The sequence below is a fragment of the Bos indicus genome, chromosome 5, assembly GCF_029378745.1.
Source record: "Bos indicus isolate NIAB-ARS_2022 breed Sahiwal x Tharparkar chromosome 5, NIAB-ARS_B.indTharparkar_mat_pri_1.0, whole genome shotgun sequence".
In the NCBI taxonomy this organism is placed as follows: domain Eukaryota; kingdom Metazoa; phylum Chordata; class Mammalia; order Artiodactyla; family Bovidae; genus Bos; species Bos indicus.
Genome location: NC_091764.1, coordinates 24,678,203 through 24,697,377, shown reverse-complemented (window position 1 = coordinate 24,697,377; position 19,175 = coordinate 24,678,203). Strand labels below are relative to the sequence as shown.

The 19,175-nt window shown below is 44.9% G+C and overlaps 1 protein-coding gene across 4 annotated transcripts in view; it reads left to right on the top strand.

Moving 5' to 3' along the window:
• The first annotated feature begins 7,642 nt into the window (after positions 1-7,642).
• TMCC3 (transmembrane and coiled-coil domain family 3) overlaps positions 7,643-19,175 on the top strand; it is a 295,072-nt gene continuing 283,539 nt past the window's right edge. For 2 of the 4 annotated variants that reach the window (XM_070788965.1, XM_070788956.1), the window contains exon 1: positions 7,669-7,793. Coding sequence is in view for 1 of the 4 variants with exons in the window: in XM_019960359.2 (XP_019815918.2) it covers positions 7,785-7,793 (9 nt within the window). In the remaining 3 variants the exon portion in view is untranslated. Of the gene's footprint in view, positions 7,794-19,175 lie in introns of all 4 variants that reach the window. The other 2 variants (XM_019960359.2, XM_070788962.1) reach the window with 2 other exon arrangements.

Here is a 19,175-nt window from a genome sequence, read left to right as displayed (position 1 = left end):
CCACCCACAGCCCCTGCCTTGCAAGCCAGGAGCTGTCCGTGGTGCTAAAACAATGCCCTTCAACACAGAACAATGTTGCTATTGTCTGTCATATATTTAGCCCTCAGTAGTACTCTTGCCATGACTGAAGTGACTTAGCAGCAGCAGCAGCAGCAGTACTCTTGCCTGGAAAATCCCATGGACGGAGGAGCCTGGAAGGCTGCAGTCCATAGGGTCGCTGAGGGTCGGACACGACTGAGCGACTTCACTTTCACTTTTCACTTTCATGTATTGGAGAAGGAAATGGCAACCCACTCCAGTATTCTTGCCTGGAGAATCCCAGGGACGGTGGAGCCTGGTGGGCTGCCGTCTATGGGGTTGCACAGAGTCGGACACGACTGAAGCGACTTAGCAGCAGCAGCAGCAGCAGACATAAACCCATATTACAACTTTCCAGCTTTAGCAGTAGACATAGAAATGAATTCTCCCTTCGCATTTCCACAGCCATCATCTTAATCCTGGCCTTAGCCACCTCATCAGCACCCTTTTGTGTGACTGAGGTGAGTCTCCTAACTGGCCTCCTTACATCTGGACCATTTGACCAACCTCATTCATATTATTTGCCTCTAAATTTTTGCTTATATTAAGTCATGTCTCTACTCAGTAACTCACAAAGAATTTCTAAAGAGTAGAAAGAACTCGAATGACTTGAAAGGATGGTTAAATGATAATATATCAATGTTCACAATGCATGCATGCACTCAGTCATGTCATGACTCTTTGCTGCCTGTCAGACTCCTTTGTCTATGAGATTCTCCAGGCAAGAATACTCGAGTGGGTTGCCATGCCCTCCTCCAGGGGATCTTTCCACCCCTGGGATTGAACTCATGTCTCCTGCATCTCCTGTGTTGGCAGGTGGATTCTTTACCACTTGAGCCACCTGGGAAGCAGCACCAATGAGATGTCCATATAAGCATCAATAAAGATAATTATTAATATAGAAAATCTTTTGTCAATGGAAAGGAGAAGACTACAATATGATTTTAACATCATTCATTCATTTATTAAACATATACTGAGTACCTATTTTGTGATAGGCCATAGAGATGTAAGGATTAAGACAGTCCCTTCTTTAAGGAGATGGGCGATAGTAGCTCAGAAAGTAAAGAATCTGCTTGCAATGCAGGAGACCCTGGTTTGATCCCTGGATCAGGAAGATCCCCTGGAGAAGGGAATGGCAATCCATTCCAATTTTCTTGCCTGAAGAATTCCACGGACAGAGGAGCCTGGTGGGCTACGCCCATGGGGTCATAAAGAACCGGATATGACTGAGTTAATAACACTTTAAGAAGCCTTCTATAAAGGAGTCTAACAGAAGAGAAAGCCATGTTAATAGATTGCAAGCAGGTATGCATTTGGATTGAGACTAGAAAGGGATGTGGAAATATGTAAACAGTATGAGGAGTTTAGGTGAATTTTTATCTTTTCAAATACCAATTAGGGAGCCAACCCTGCAAAGAACCTCAGGAGAGAGCAGAACCAAATTTCTCAAAGTCTACATACAACTCCAGGTAAGCTCTTCCTTACTCTTTCTCCAATCATGCATCCTCAGGCACCTAAAAAAATAAAATAATATTAATGGAGTGCCCGATTCCTTGGTTGTGGCTCAGAGAAGTCAAAGAGGTCTTGGCAAGGGCAAGAAGAAAAATAATGGCATAGCAACCACACTGAACTTCTACAGCAAAATAAATGGATATTTTTGAGTGATTGTGATAGTGCAAATAAAAATGAAGGGAATGTGTATGATTGTACCCTGATGAGTATCCTCAGCCTCTTATTAACTGGCCACCAGGCATATCTCCCCAGTCATGTGCCCCAGGACTCCTTAGGAGATCAGGTCTTTTTTTGTTTGTTTGTTTTTAATTGTCATCTTCTCCATGTTTTGGCCATTGTGCTGACCCCTCTCAAGAACAGTCTTCACTCTTTTAATTCAAATCTCGTCCTTTCTTTAAAAAAAGATAAGGATTCATCTTCTTCAGAGCTTCCTGGGTGGCTCAGTGTAAAGAATCTGCCTGCCAATGCAGACCTAAGAGATGCAGGTTTGATCCCTGTGTTGGGAAGATCCCATGGAGGAGGGCATGGCAATCCACTCCAGTATTTTTGCCTGGGAAATCCTATGGACAGAGAAGTCTGCAGGCTACAGAGAAGTCACAGAAGAGTCGGACAGGGCTTAGCAACCGAAACAACAATCATCTTCTTCAAGAACCCTTTCTTAGTTGCTGCTGCTGCTGAGTCACTTCAGTCGTGTCTGACTCTGTGCGACCCCAGAGACGGCAGCCCACAAGGCTCTCCCGTCCCTGGGATTCTCCAGGCAAGAACACTGGAGTGGGTTGCCATTTCCTTCTCCAATGCAGGAAAGTGAAAAGTGAAAATGAAGTTGCTCAGTCGTGTCTGACTCTTAGCGACCCCATGGACTGCAGCCCACCTGGCTCCTCTATCCATGGGATTTTCCAGGCAAGAGTACTGGAGTGGGGTGCCATTGCCTTCTCCACTTTCTTAGTTAAATCCAATCTATTCAAGTAGAAAGACTTGAAAGTCAGCTTTACTGGATATGAAACTCTTGGCTCACATTTCCACTGCTTTGAAGAAGTTCTAGACAGAGGAGTCTGTGATGTATCAGCATCCACTTGTCACTGGTTAATCTCATGGGCTCTGGAGTTAGACAGACTTGGGTTAAATCTGCACCACTTATTAGCCATGCCACCTATCAGTTCAGTTCAGTCGCTCAGTCATGTCTGACTCTTTGTGACCCCATGGACTGCAGCAAGCCAGGCCTCCCTTGTCCATCACCAACTCCTGGAATTTATTCAAACTCATGTCCATTGAGTAGGTGATGGCCTCCAACCGTCTCATCCTCTGTCATCCCCTTCTCCTGCTGCCTTCAATCTTTCCCAGCATCAGAATCCTTTCAAATGAGTCAGTTCTTCATATCAGGTAGCCAAAGTATTGGAGTTTTAGCTTCAGCATCAGTCCTTCCAATGAATATTCAGGACTGATTTCCTTTAGGATGGACTGGTTGGTTGGATCTCCTGCAGTCCAAGGGACTCTCAAGAGTCTTCTCCAACACCACAGTTCAAAAGCATCAATTCTTCGGTGCTCAGCTTTCTTTATAGTCCAACTCTCACATCTATACATAACTACTGAAAAAACCATAGCTTTGACTAGATGGACCTTTATCAGCAAAGTAATGTCTCTGCTTTTTAATATGCTGTCTAGGTTGGTCATAACTTTTCTTCCAAGTAGCAAGCGTCTTTTAATTTCATGGCTGCAGTCACCATCTGCAGTGATTTTGGCGCGCCCCCCCCACCACCAAAAAGTCTGTCTTTGTTTCCACTGTTTCCCCATCTATTTCCCATGAAGTGGTGGGACTGGATGCCATGATCTTAGTTTTCTGAATGTTGAGCTCTAAGCCAACTTTTTCACTCTCCTCTTTCACTTTCTTCAAGAGGGTCTTAAGTTCTTCTTTGCTTTCTGTCATAAGGGTGGTGTCATCTGGATATCTGAGGTTATTGATATTTCTCCCGGCAATCTTGATACCTATGGAAGGGATTTATTCATGATAAACCTTAGTTTCCTAACCTATCACATGGAGATAATAACAAATATCTGGTAGGGTTTTGTGAGGATGAAACAGATTGATACATGTAAAATGGTTTGTCATGGTGCCTGGGGCATATGTAGTTATGACCATTTCTTTTCCTTATATTATTCTTGATCTGTTTCAGGGAAATATGGGTTGATTCAACCAATACCCTATTCCTTCTTAGTAGGTATTTAATAGATGCTTTCTGAAGGAATCTGATTTAAGAACATTGGCAAAGAAAAACAATATTCCATTGCTAAGTCATTTCAAGCTGATGATAGACTGGTAAGAAGTTATGCTAATTGGCAACATTTCTTATCTACAAAAAGTAGACAAATTATTCATTTCTCTTTTACTATTTATGTGAAATTGCAAATGGGTTCATTTTTGCCCAATTTTATATCAAATGCCTATGGTTGTTAATAACTAATGGAAGAAGTTAAATTGGCCTCATAATCTTAGTACATTTCCTGCTGTGTTTAAGTGGAGGACCTATAAATCTGGCCTGAAGATCAAGAGGACTAAATACCACTGTTTGAGACTGGTGGAAATGTTGTTACACAATTGAAAAAAAAAAAAAGGAAAAAAATATGTTCTCAAATATTAGGTGGTTTTCAGAGAAACAAATAGTAATATATCTCAGTATAGAAGGCTGATGGAGATGTGATAATATGAACCAGCAATATAACTTATCATTAAAACCCTTTGAATATGCTTTATCTATATAAAGGAAACAGAGGCCCTCCCCTGCAAAAAGAGGAAAATCTGATTCAATCTAGTTCCACTTTTAAATTGGTTCTTCAAATTAGTTAATGATAGTATTGGAAACATGGGGATTTCCATAGATGAGCTTCAGTATCACTCTGTTCCATTAACAAATGATATGTTGTCATTTATTTGATACAGTTGAATAATCCTGTTGGTTTCTGAAAGGAGTTTAAAAATTATTTAAACTAAACTAATTATTTAAACTAAACACTAACTAAGGCTTGAAGATCACCATAACAATTAGTTAACTCAAACTTCCCCCCTCATACCAGGGTCCTTATTCAAGTTGAGTAAGAAATTAACATTAATTAGATTAGAAATTGCATTCACAAAGGAAAGGACTTTCATTAGAAGGAGGAGAGAGAGGTAGTGTTGTAGAAAGCAGCATAAGCACTACAAAACCAGAGGCTCTGGTGAGATATTATAGAAACCCATGAAGTTACTAACTCCGTACCTCTAGGTTAAGATTTCCCGCAATGCTGAGCACAATACATTCACATGGTAATACTCTAAACATAATTTCATGCAACCATGAAATTGAAAGACGCTTACTCCTTGGAAGAAAAGTTATGCCCAACCTAGACAGCATATTAAAAAGTAAAGATATTACTTTGCCACCAAAGTCCATCTAGTCAAGGCTATGGTTTTTCCAGTAGTCATGTATGGATGTGAGAATTGGACTATAAAGAAAGCTGAGCACCGAAGAATTGATGCTTTTGAACTGTGGTGTTGGAGAAGACTCTTGAGAGTCCCTTGGACTGCAGGAGATCCAACCAACCAGTCCATCCTAAAGGAAATCAGTCCTGAATATTCACTGGAAGGACTGATGTTGAAGCTAAAACTCCAATGCTTTGGCCACCTGATACGAAGAGCTGACTCATTGGAGAAGACCCTGATGCTGGGAAAGATTGAAGGCGGGAGGAGAAGGGGATGACAGAGGATGAGATGGTTGGATGGCATCACCAACTGAATGGACATGAATTTGAGTAAACTCCCAGGAGTTGGTGATGGACAGGGAGGCCTGGTGTGCTGCAATCCATGGGGGTCGCAAAGAGTAGGACACGACTGAGCGACTGAACTGAATTGAACTGAATACTCTAAACTGCTCTTAGTAGTTCAGCTGGTAAAGAATCTGCCTGAATGCAGGAGACCCCGGTTTGATTCCTGTGTTGGGACAATCCACTGGAGAAGGGATAGGCTACCCACTCCAGTTTTCTTGGGTTTCCCTGGTGGCTCACTGGTAGAGAATTTGCCTGCAATGTGAGAGACCTGGGTTCTATCCTTGGTTTGGGAAGATCCCCTGGAGAAGGGAATGGCTACCCACTCCAATTCTCTGGCCTAGAGAATCCCATGGACTGTATAAAATATGGGTTTGCAAAGAGTCGGATATGACTGAGGGACTTTCACTTGTACATAATACTTTAAACTAAAACTCTTTATTTCTTGACAGATCTTTAATGCATTTATTTAGTGCAAGTTTTCATCTTATAGATGAGGAAGCCAAGGTTCAGAGATGGCAAGCAACTTACATGATTTATGACAGGAGCTCATGTTAACTTTGAGTAACATTTTTCACTGCTGCATCTTTTACATGAAGCAGAGCACAGGAGGGTAGTAAAGCATTGGGATTAAGTGGATGGGCCCTGGAGTCAGACTGCCTGAGTTCAAATTCTGACTGTGCCACTAACAAGCTGTATGAACCTGGGCAAATGACTGACCCTCTCTGTAGCGCTCTCTGAAAAACCATAAAATTGTAGTACTCACTTCATAGGGTTGTATAGATTGAAAGTGGTAACAGAGGTAAAGCCTATGGTGCATGAGTACACTGGCTACAACTGTTATTTCCCCAAAGGCAAAACATCAAAGGCCAGTCTGAAGGATTCAGATCAAGGGAGCAAAAACCTCATGTATTTATGCATGCAGATCATAAATACGTAAAAAGTGGGTTAGCAGAGTTCATGAATTTCCTTTCTTTACTTTTTCTCCCAATACATCATCAGTCTTTCCTCTTATCTGTGCTGGTAGGTACCCAAGAGATATCTAGACAAAATATTTTCATTCATTTGACCATAAAAGTACTTAGTCTGTTTAATAATTGGTGCCGTTGACACTATCAACCTTAGAAAATTATAACAGTGTATCTTTGACAGCGGTAAGCGGTGAGCTGCCAGAATAACTGGCAGTCAGGCAATGTAAAAGATGCAACATTCTCACAAGTGTTTACCCAGCACAAGCCTTTGTGTTTCTACTGCTGTTGCCTGCTTACCTGTCACAGCTGGGTTTGAAAACACAAGCGTCCTTGTAAGTTTTTCAAAGGCTCTTTTGGTAAACAGGGATTTTTTTTTTTTTTTTTTCTTCTCTTCTACATTGAATTTAGGCTGCCTTGAATTCTTTGCTATTTGATTTACTTTGTTCAGCAATAGAAGCTGAAAAGACAAAGGCCAGGTTTCTTCCCGAAGACCTGCACACATCGTTCCATTCTAATTTGTTCTTCAAGATTTGGCTCCTGAATACTCTGGCTCCAGGTGTGCAGTGTTTTCTTGATCCGGAGGACTAGATCCCGTGCCCCTCATCCTTTTCCCAGCATCAGCAGTTGGGGATGGGCTTTCTCTGTTGTTTGGATCAGTTGGGGTGGGGGTGGGGAGACTGTGAAGAGGAAGCTTAGCAAGCAGGGGTTTGCCAGGAAGACCTGTGGGTTCTTCAGTAATGAGGATGCCCTGGCCCTACCGAGTTCGTTCATCTGGAAAACTAGATCATCTCTGTTCCGTGAGGCTGTCTTTCCTCCTGCCTCAGGCTGATCTGCGGTTTCCCACACTTAACTCTCCCCCACCCCCGCTCCCCCGACAAAGGTTTCTTGATTCCAAAAGACCTAATCGCTGACTCTATTATAGAGGGGATGGGACACTAGCAGGCATCCTCCCATCCAACGAGCAGTACAGAAGTACTTTCAAAGTGGGTAGAACTCTCACTTCAGTTCTCCACCAATCCCTCTTGCTCCTTAAACTGGGTGCCTGCAGGGTCCCCACGTTCAACTCCAGCCGTCTCCCAGTGCTGAGGTGGCCGCGAGGACCGGCTCCTCTTCGGGTGAGGCGCGACCTCGAGAAGGAGAAGGGCGCCGCGCCGCGAGGAAGGTGGGGCCGCCGCGACCGGGGAGGAAGGCCCCTGGAGCGGGAGGTCCCCGAGCTAGGCACGCGGGAGGGGGCGGACCCGAGGACCCAGCCGCCGGGAAGCCACCGCCCCGCCCCGCCCCGGCCCGCCGGTCCGCCGGCTCGCCAGCCGCGGCGCACGCGTGTGCGGGTGGGGGCAGCGCGGCCCTCCCGGCTAGCTGAGCGGCGCTCCCGCCCCGTCGCCTCGTGCCCGCGCCGCAGAGCCCGGCCAGCACCGTCCCGGCACCATGCGGAGGGTGAGTGTGCCCCGCCTCGGAAGCGCGAGGGGCCGGGGAGCGTGAGAGCGCGTCCCTCCCGCCCCGCTCCGGGCGACTGGGGAGCCGGGCGGGAAGGGCAGAGGGCTGGGACGGTGGGTCTCGCGGGGCCGCGGCCGTAGCCTGGGCGTGCGGAGGGGGGCGGCGCCCTTCGGACGGCTTGGGGGTACACTGGGGACCGTGGGATCCCTCCTCGCCTGAGGGCATCGGGTTCATCGGTTGCCTGCGGCCGCGCGGACACGTCGAGAGCTCTGTGTCCGCGCCTCCCCGAGCCCGAGGTGGGCTCTTCCCCGCACCCTGCGCCCCCCGTTTTGAGGAGAGCCCCTTTCCCCGCGTTCCCCAAGCCGGCTCGCCTCGCCGCTGCGTTCTGAGCTCGGCGCCTCGCTCGCTCCTCCGGAGCCTCGAAACTTTGCCGGCAGGCACGGTTCGGGCTCCTCTGGCGCACACGCAGGGAGCGGCGGGCCCCAGCCCGAGTCCTGCAAGTGACGGCGCCGCGGCGGGTGCGTGCGTTTGGAGGAGGTAGTGGTCCCCAGTCTTCTCCAGAAATGCGCTGGCTTATGGCGTTTGGAAGGCGCGGAGTGTAAACTCTAGTCGCTCCGGCTAGCCAGGCGCTGCCCACCGACGGGAACCCGCGCGGAGTCCCGGAGGCCGGCTCCCAGCACCTCCGTCGGGGCTGGGGGCGCCCTCGACAGCGGCTCCTTCCCCAAACCGCGAGTGTGAGGGTCTTGCTCACACCGTTCCCCCTTCACCAGAGCTCCTGGAGGAGGTGGGGGGGGGGGGGGGGGGGAGGTGTGTGGCTGGGAACTCCAATCCACAGGCTGAAGTGCAGGGTTTATTCCACCCCAAGGAACAGTCTGAAGGTTGGTGGTGCTTGTTGTCCGCCCTGCAAAGCACGCTCACATGTCCTGCGCAGTTTAATCTTGCCTGTCTGCGGGAGCTGATTAACCTGGAAGTGTTGGTGATTGCCATGGAAGTGTCGGTGATTGACATGGAAGTGTTGGTGATTTTCTGAGTTATCAGTCCCCACATGCCGTTTGGATCTTAATCTTGGGGACCAGGTTGCTTTAATCAAATGCAGGATCTCGGCACTTACAGAGTAGAAGAGAGAGCAGAGGAAATTCAAGGAGATCCAGGTAGATACTGTGACATTTCCCCAGACCTCCTAAACACCAACGTTCATGACAGTTTATGTGCCAGAGCAGAGAGTGTTTTCTGAGGAGACAAGGTTGAGAGAGGAAATGGGAAAAACAGTAATTCACCAGAGCTTGTGAATTTCTCTGGGTTGGAGTTGGGTTGCTTTGTGACTAACGTATGTGTGTGTGTTCAGCTCAGTCAGTCCCCTCTGACTCTTTTGAGAGTGCGTCTTGGCTCCTCTGTCCATGGGATTTTCCAGACAAGGATACTGAAGTGGGTTGCCATTTCCTCCTCCAGGGGATCTTTCTCACCCAGGTATCAAACCCGGTTTCTCTTGCCTATGTCTCCTGTGTCGCGAGACAGATTCTTTGCCACTTGAGCCGCCTAGGTAAGCCCTACATATGTGCTTATTAATTTGGTCACCTGTGACCCTTTCAAGACTTCCCTGGTGGCTCAGATGGTAAAGCGTCTGTCTACAATGCAGGAGACCTGGGTTTGATCCCTGGGTCGGGAAGATTGCCTGGAGAAGGAAATGGCAATCCACTCCAGTACTCTTGCCCAGAAAATCCCACTGACAGAGGATTCTTTACCACCTGAGCCGCCTAGGAAGCCCTATGTATGTGCTTATTAATTTGGTCACCTGTGACCCTTTCAAAGATTTCTTCCTCTCAGGGGCTAGGGTGTTTCAAAGGGAACTCTGGCCTGTCCTTTAGCAGGTGGTGCCAGGGTAAGTCTAATGTTTGGTGGGGGTGGGTGATATTTAGAGTGAGTTTATGTAGAGCAAGTGTGAATTGGCCTCAGCTGCCTCTGGAAAATCTATTAGTGAGCTGACATGGAAATTTACCTGGTTTGCCTTTGGAGTGAGTCCAGACCTGCTCAGGTGTGTCTGGGGAGAACAGGATTCCAGTGGGGCTGGCCAGCTAGTTTGACATGCCTGGCATCAGAAGAGCAGCAGAAATGGAAACTGGCGGGGTTACTTGTTTAAACTCCAATTTCAGTAACCTCCTTTTACCTTGAGTGCCACTAGGGTTATTAAGGAAACAACTGAGATGGGATCTGTAGGGATAGGTAAGGTGTGTTAGACGGAGAATCTAGATTTGAGGATGGTGGGCACTGACCAAAGTATTTTGAAATGAGATTTGCATACTACCTTCTTTAGGATGAAAGAGGTGAATGCTTGCTAGAATGGCAGATTTCTGGGCTCAACCTCAGTTATTTTAAATGAGAACTTTTAGGACTGGAGCTCAGCAATTTGCATTTTAAACACCCACCACCACCACCACTATAAAGGAGTGAAAAGTGTTACTGTCTTTTAGTATCACTCAGTCATGTCTGACTCTTTGTGACCCCATGAACTCTTTGTGACTCTTTGTAGCCCTCCAGGCTCTTCCCTCCATGAGAGTCTCCAGGCAAGAATACTGGAGTGGGCAGCCATTCCCTTCTCCAGGGAGTTGAACCCAGGTCTATTGCATTGCAGGGGGACTCTACCACCTGAGCCACGAGGGAACCACCACCATAAGGCATATGTATTAAACATATGTGTGGACACTGTTCTAAGCTCTAAGAGTACAGAGAGCAGATGATAGCTAAAAACCTTGTTTTCTTGGAGGCTACATTCTGGTTGAGAAATTAGATGATACAGAAGTAAACAAATATTCAAATAATTTTACATAGTGATGAGTGCTATGAAGAAAATAAAGCAGGATAGTGGAATTGTCTCCAGCCGAAGCTTGTACTGCCAATAAAGCACAGGCCAATAAAGTAAGAGATGAGTTGTTGAGGCAAGGAATAGCAACTTTATTTGGAAAGCCAGCAGACTGCGAAGATGGTGGAGTAATGTCCCCAAAATCCATCTTACCTAACTAGAATTCCGGCTGCTTTTATACTACTAAAACGGGAGGGAGTGTGGCTGATTGTTGCAAACTCCTTGGTGCCAGAATCAAGCTGGTTCTTGCAGCTGTCCAGGAGGGTCTGGTCACAATGTTCTCATAAATCTTCAACAAGACTAAAGTTATTCTCTCTTCTGCAACTTTTTGTCTCTATATGGAGGGGAAAGTGTTATACTTTTAAAGGTCAGAGCCTTGGGAATGGGCTGTCTTGTGTATTTCAGGCTATAGGCAATATTCTTTTACAAACGGATGGAGAACCTCCATGACTTAAGCTCAGGCAACAGAGCTCAAAGGTTAGAGCTAAAGGAATAGGTCAATATGGAGTTGGGTTTGTTCTGTTACAGAATGGAAAGTGGATCCGGGAGTGAAACCATTTTAATTTGTGTGGGCAGGGAAGATGTTTCCAAGAAGTTGACATTTGAACTGTGAATTACACAGGAAAGGAAGTCAGCTATGTGAAGTTTTGAGGAAAGTGCTATAGCCTGAAGAACATCAAATGCAAAGGCCCTGAGGTAGGAGCAGGCATGGCCTGTGTGAAAAACAGAGAGAAGATACCAGAATTGAAGCAGAGTGGGGTGAGGAGAGTGGAATGGAGAAATTTGGTAAGAAATTTGGATTTAGGCCTAAATGCAGAGGGATGCTCTTTTTTTCCCACTTTATTAAGCTTTTCATTTTGTATTGGATTATAGTTGATTATCAATATTGTGCTAGTTCGAGGTGAACAGTGAGGGGACTCAGCCATACATATACATGTATCCATTCTCCAAACTCCCTTTCCATCCAGGCTGCCACATAACATTGAGCAGAGTTCCCTGTGCTATACCGTAGGTCCTTGTTGGTTAGAGGAATGCTCTTTAGAAGAGAATTTTAACTAAAGGAGTAGAATGATGTGGTCTGCTTTACTTGTTTGAAGATCAGTTTGGCTATGTGTGTAGAATGGATTATGGGATGGGAATGGTAGTGGTAGAGGGAGGCCACCTTTGAGTGCAGGAGTGATGGAGCCGGGGGAGGTATTTTGGAGGTAAAGTCAACTGAAGTTGCTGACGTGGGAGGAAGGAAGGGATAGGAATCCACATGTATGTTTAAGGTTGCTAACTGTGTGAATGTGTGTATGTGAGAGCGAGAGAGAGATATAGAAAAAGGTGGTTGGGCCTTGGTTAAAATGCCCCAGTGATAATGAAAATAGTGAGCATTCAGTGAACATTTACTGTGGTACATGTATTAATAAGAGCCCCCTGAAATAGTAACTCTTGTCACCATTCTACAGATGCAGTCACAAGCTCAGGAACATTGAGTATGTTGCTCTAGGCCACCCAGCTAAGTGTTGGAGCTGGGATTGGACCCGGGCTTGCCTGACCCCAAAACCCTTCTCTTGCCAGTCTACTCTGTTGCCTGCAAACTGTCCGCTCCTGTCTCGGACTTTTTCTGGTCCTGAAGAGATAATTTTGCTGTTAGGAAGATGCATGTGGTGACCATTCAGCCATTGTAGATCAGTAAATGCAGAGGGAGGGAAGACATTCTATTACGTGGAAAGCGGTGACTGTTTTCCCTGGAGTTTTTGACTGAAAGGGAAAGTGCATGAGGGTGTTCAGAATGGCAGCACAGAAGATGCCCAGTAACTGGGTTTCTGCCGGGAGAAGCTGGCATGGTGCATACACCACTCTGCTTTGAACCTCAGGTGACCTCTAGAGAAGCCACCTGCTCGATTCTTCTTTCACCTCTTCATGTAGCTGGTTTAACATTTTGTTCTCTATTTTGCATCCAAAATGAGCTCCTTCCTATGAGAGCCAAGGGTTTCAAGAGTTACTTTAAAAACTTATTTGTACTCAGTGGAGAATAGATACATGTATGTGTATGGCTGGGTCCCTTTGCTGTTCACCTAAAACTATGACAAGGTTGTTAATTGGCTATACCCCAATACAAAATAGAAAGTTTATTTTTTTTAATTTATTTATTTTAATTGGAAGCTAATTACTTTACAATATTGTAGTGGTTTTGTCATACATTGACATGAATCAGCCATGGGTGTACATGTGTTCCCCATCCTGGAGTCCCCTCCCATGTCCCTCCCCATCCCATCCCTCTGGGTCATCCCAGTGCACCAGCCCAGAGCACCCTGTCTCATGCATTGAACCTGGACTGTTGATCTGTTTCACATATGATAAAATACGTGTTTCAATGTTATTCTCTCAGATCATCCCACTCTTGCCTTCTCCCACAGAGTCCAAAAGACTGTTCTATACATCTGTGTCTCTTTTGCTGCCTCGCATATAGGGTTATCATTACCATAAAAAAATAGAAAGTTTAAAGTTTGGAGTAGTTGGGGGTGGTGGAAGAAGGAGGAGTCAGCAGTGAATCACTTATAAATAACTTTGAAGCAGGACCTGGAGCCTAAATTCCAGGAGGATAATGTTCATCCGTGGCCCAGAAGGAAAGACCTGAGACATGGATCAGCGATTGCAGCCCTTCAATTTGAGTCAGCAGACCCCGAGAAAGGGAAATGCCTGCCACCTGGCCTATTTGTCTGCAGCCACTCCAACCACTCCCATTGGTGAGTTCAGTTCAGTTCAGTTCAGTCGCTCAGTTGTGTCTGACTCTTTGTGACTCCATGGACTGCAGCACGCCAAGCCTTCCTGTCCATCACCAACTCCTGGAGTTTACTCAAACTCATGTCCATTGAGTCAGTGATGCCATCCAGCCATCTCATCCTCTGTTGTCCCCTTCTTCTCCTGCCCTCAATCTTTGCCAGCATCACAGTCTTTTCCAGTGAGTCAGCTCTTCATATCAGGTGGCCTAAGTATTGGAGTTTCAGCTTCAGCATCAGTCCTTCCAATGAATATTCAGGGATGATTTCCTTTAGGATGAACTGGTTGGATCTCCTTGCAATCCAAGGGACTCTCAAGAGTCTTCTCCAACACCACAGTTCAAAAGCATCAATTCTTGGGCGCTCAGCTTTCTTTATAGTCCAACTCTCACATCCATACGTGACTACTGGAAAAACCAGAGCTTAGACTAGATGGACCTTTGTTGGCAAAGTAATGTCTCTGCTTTTTAATATGCTGTGTAGGTTAGTCATAACTTTTCTTCCAAGGAATAAGCGTTTTTTAATTTCATGGCTGCAGTTACCATCTAAAGTGATTTTGGAACCCAAGAAAATAAAGTCTGTCACTGTTTCCACTCTTTCCTCATTTATTTACCATAAAGTGATGGGACCAGATGCCATGATCTTCGTTTTCTGAATGTTGAGCTTTAAGCCAATTTTTCACTCTTCTCTTTCACTTTCATCAGAGGCTCTTTAGTTCTTCTTCACTTTCTGCTATAAGGGCGGTGTCATCTGCATATCTGAGGTTATTGATATTTCTCCTGGCAGTCTTGATTCCAGCTTGTGCTTCTTCCAGCCCAGCATTTCTCATGATGTACTCTGCATAGAAGTTAAATAAGCAGGGTGACAATATACAGCCTTGACATACTCCTTTTCCTATTTGGAACCAGTCTGTTGTTCCATGTCCAGTTCTAACTGTTGCTTCCTGACCTGCATACAGGTTTCTCAAGAGGCAGGTCAGGTGGTCTGGTATTCCCATCTCTTTCAGAATTTTCCATAGTTTATTGTGATCCACACAGTCAAAGGCTTTGGCATAGTCAATAAAGCAGAAATAGAGAGGGAGGTGGAAGAGGGGTTCAGGATTGGGAACATGTGTACACCCGTGGCGGATTCATGTTGATGTATGGCAAAACCAATACAATATTGTAAAGTAATTAGCCCCCAATTAAAATAAATAAATTTAAATTAAAGAAAAAAAAGAAATAGATGTTTTTCTGGAACTCTCTTGTTTTTTTGATGATCAGCAGATGTTGGCAATTTGATCTCTGTTTCCTCTGCCTTTTCTAAAACCAGCTTGAACATCTGGAAGTTCACGGTTCACGTACCACTGAAGCCTGACTTGGAGAATTTGAGCATTACTTTACTAGCATGTGAGATGAGTGCAATTGTGCGGTAGTTTGAGCATTCTTTGGCATTGCCTTTCTTTGGGATTGGAATGCAAACTGACCTTTTCCAGTCCTGTGGCCACTGCTGAGTTTTCCAAATTTGCTGGCATATTGAGTGCAGCACTTTCACAGCATCATCTTTCAGGATTTGAAATAGCTCCACTGGAATTCCATCACCTCCACTAGCTTTGTTCATAGTGATGCTTCCTAAGGCCCACTTGACTTCACATTCCAGGATGTCTGGCTCTAGATGAGTGATCACACCATTGTGATTATCTGGGTCGTGAAGATCTTTTTTGTACAGTTCTTCTGTGTATTCTTGTCACCTCTTCTTATCTTCTGCTTCTGTTAGGTCCATACCATTTCTGTTCTTTATTGTGCCCATCTTGGCATAAATGTTCCCTTGGTATCTCTGATTTTCTTGAAGAGATCTCTAGTCTTTCCCATTGTGTTGTTTTCCTCTTTTCTTTGCGTTGATCACTGAGGAAGGCTTTCTTGTCTCTCTTTGCTGTTCTTTGGAACTCTGCATTCAGATGCTTGTATCTTCCCTTTTCTCCTTTGCTTTTTGCTTCTCTTCTTTTCACAGCTATTTGTAAGGTCTCCTCAGACAGCCATTTTGCTTTTTTGTATTTCTTTTCCATGAGGATGGTCTTGATCCCTGTACAATGTCACGAACCTCTGTCCATAGTTCTTCAGGGACTGTATCTATCAGATCTAATCCCTTGAATCTATTTTTCATTTCCACTGTATAATTGTAAGGGGTTTGATTTAGGTCATACCTGAATAGTCTCATGGTTTTCCCTCCTTTCTTCAATTTAAGTCCGAATTTGGCAATAAGGAGTTCATGATCTGAGCCACAGTCAGCTCCAGGTCTTGTTTTTGCTGACTGTATAGAGCTTCTCCATCTTTGGCTGCAAAGAATATAATCAGTCTGATTTCTGTATTGGACCATCTGGTGATCTTGTGTAGAGTCTTCTCTTGTGTTATTGGAAGAGGTATTTGCTATGACCAGTGCGTTCTCTTGGCAAAACTCTATTAGCTTTTGCCCTGCTCTGTTTTGTACTCCAAGGCCAAATTTGCCTGTTACTCCAGGTGTTTCTTGACTTGCTACTTTTGCATTCCAGTTCCCTATAAAGAAAATGACATCTTTTTTGGGTTTTAGTTCTAGAAGGTCTTGTAGGTCTTCATAGAACTGTTCAGCTTCTTCAGCATTACTGGTCGGGGAATAGACTTGGATTACTGTGTTCCTGAATGATTTGCCCTGGAAACGAACAGAGATCATTCTGTCGTTTTTTGAGATTGCATCCAAGGACTGCATTTCAGACTCTTTCGTTGACTATGATGACTACTCCATTTCTTCCAAGGGATTCTTGCCCACAGTATTAGATATAATGGTCATCTGAGTTAAATTCACCCATTTCAGTTCATTTTAGTTTGTTGAGTCCTAAAATGTCAATGTTCACTCTTGCCATCTCCTGTTTGCCACTTCAATTTGCCTTGATTCATGGACCTAACATTCCAGGTTCCTATGCAGTATTGCTCTTTACAGCATCAGACTTTACTTCCATCACCAGTCACATCCACAACTGGGTGTTGTTTTTGCTTTGGCTCTGTCTCTTCATTCTTTCTGGAGTTATTTCTCTACTCTTCTCCAGTAGCATACTGGGCACCTACCGACCTGGGGAGTTCATCTTTCAGTGTCCTATAGTTTTGCCTTTTTATACTCTTCATGGGGTTCTCAAGGCAAGAATACTAAAGTGGTTTGCCATTCCCTTCTCCAGTGTACCACATTTCATCAGATCTCTCCACCACGACCCATCCATCTTGGGTGACCCTACACGACATGTCTCATAGTTTCATTGAGTTAGACAAGGCTGTGGTCCATGTGGTCAGATTGGTTAGTTTTCTGATTGTGCTTTTCAGTCTGTCTGCCCTCTGATGGAAAAAGATAAAAGTGCTCCTAATTCTGCACGTCTGTAACTAAGTTTGTTTTTCTGCCCTCTAACTCTGCAGGAGCTACACTTCACTTGCCTCTATGCTAAATACATACATCCCCTATCTGGTGTTTACCTTTACAACACCCTTCCCCTTGTAGTTACATGTCAGAAACTGCCAGATGCAGTCGCTGGGTTACTGACGCCAGTTTATGACTGCCTTTGAAACAGTGCAAGAGGAAGAAAGCAAGATCCTGCCACCTTTGCTTCCTTGTCACAGACTCCTGACTGGGAGCACTTGCCTTAGGGGTGTAGTTCTTGAGGCAGGAGCATGCTGTGTTCCCCTCACTGCCAGCTGAGAATAAAAACACCATTCTATTTCTTCCAAAAAAAAAAAGTTTAAAGTTTGAAAAAAGGAGTTAGAAATCAACTGTGGAAAAATAAGGACAATGGTAGTTACTACTTATTGATGGCTTATCTGTGCCAGCCATGGGTCATCTCCCTTCATGTTTGTAACAGCTTTAAAGTGACACTTAATAAGTGATGCATTTACATAAAATTTAAAAGATACGAAGGTTACAGTGAACATTGTTCCTCCTACTCTGTTGCTCAGCTAGCTGCTTCCCTTCCCCTAGAAATGATTGAGGTTAAACCCATTTCTTGTGTACTTTCAGAAATAGTCTGTGCAGAGACACAGCAGATGTATACTCACGTCCCCCACCCTGCTTTTTTACACACAAATGTAAATGTTAGCATATAATGCTAACATATAAATGCATTTTGCTTTTTTCTGTGTACACAAGATCGGTGTTTGTAGAGCTACCTGTTCTTTTTATGGCCTCACGTGGTATCTTTACATGGATCTGCTGGAATTGGTTTTTCTAGCCTTGCTACTATCAGCAGTGCTGAATACTCTTATATATACATGATTTCATATGAGTATATCTGTGTGATAAATGTCTGGATCAACTGATACAAATGTCTTTACCTTTGTTAGGTAAAGCAGCATAGTGTTGGGGAGGTATCTATATAAATATATAGACACATAAATATAGCCCATATTTAGAAACCAGATTGCCTGGGGTGGACTTGACTGCCATTTAACAGTATGTGCATGTCACTTAACCTCTCTTTAACTCCCTTGCCTGACTTGTAAAATAGGAATAAGAGTAATACCTATTTAACACAATAGTTATGAAGGTTGTATCAGTTTGTGTTGATTTGTTAAATCATCCCAAAGCTTAGTGACTTAAGACAATAACTGTTTTACTCAGCTTGTGAGTCGGTAGGTTGGCTGGGTGGCTCTTCTTGGCTTGGCCAACCCGACTGAGCTCCACTGAGTCCTCTCCAGCTTTGTGGTCCTGGTGGGTCAGCTGGTAGCTGGAGGATCTAGGGTGGCCTCACTCATGTCTGGCAGTCAACAAGCGAGTTGGTCTTCGGGGACCTCATTTAGGGTGGCAGATGTTCATGTGGAGGTCTCAGGGTTCAAAAAAGCAGCAAGAGATGGCAAACCCCAAAGCACAAGCATTTTTCAGATCTCTGCTTATGTCGTATTTGCTGTTGTCCCATTGACCAAATCAGGTATCCGGCCAGCCTTAGAGTCCATGTGGGAGGGGACTCTCCAAGGACAGGGATACAGTAAGTTTGCCAAATGTTTCCCATTTTGGCAAACAATCTGCCACAAAAATTGAATAAGTTAATAATTGTAAAGTGACTGACTAGTACAGTGCCTGGCATATTGTAAGTGCTGTGTAAGTTTGTTAAATTGAAAAAAGAAAGAGGTATCACCAAATTGAAGCATTGATGCTTTCAAATTGTGGTGCAAGAGAAGACTCTTGAAAGTCCCTTGGACAGCAAGGAGATCCAACCCAGTCAGTCCTAGAGGAAATCAACCCTAAATGTTCATTGGAAGGGCTGATGCTGAAGCTCAAACTCCAGTACTTTGGCCACCTGATTCGAAGAACTAACTCACTGGAAGAGACCCTGATGCTGGGAAAGACTGAGGGCAGGAGGAGAAGGGGTGACAGAAGACAAGATTGGTGACACAGGTTGGATGGCATCACCAACTCAATGGACATGGGTTTGAGCAAACTCTGGGGGATAGTGAAGGACAGGGAGCCTGGCGTGCTGCGGTCCATAGGGCCACAAAGAGTCGGACACAACTTGGTGACTGAACACCACCACCAGTTACCAGTCTGCCCTCGCTCTTCACCTGCCTTTGCCATGTGTTAGTGCTGTCTTCCCGTTTCTTCCTGACACTGTAGCAGTGTGGTTTATCCGTGAAGAGGGGGGTGTTCTTGTTCCCATTTCACATATAGAAAAAGTGATGCTCAGAGATGTCAAGTCGTTTTTTTCAGATGCTCTGGGCCAGACAACAGTGTGAATCCTTTGTGTGTCTAACTCTAAAGCCCTGCAGCTTG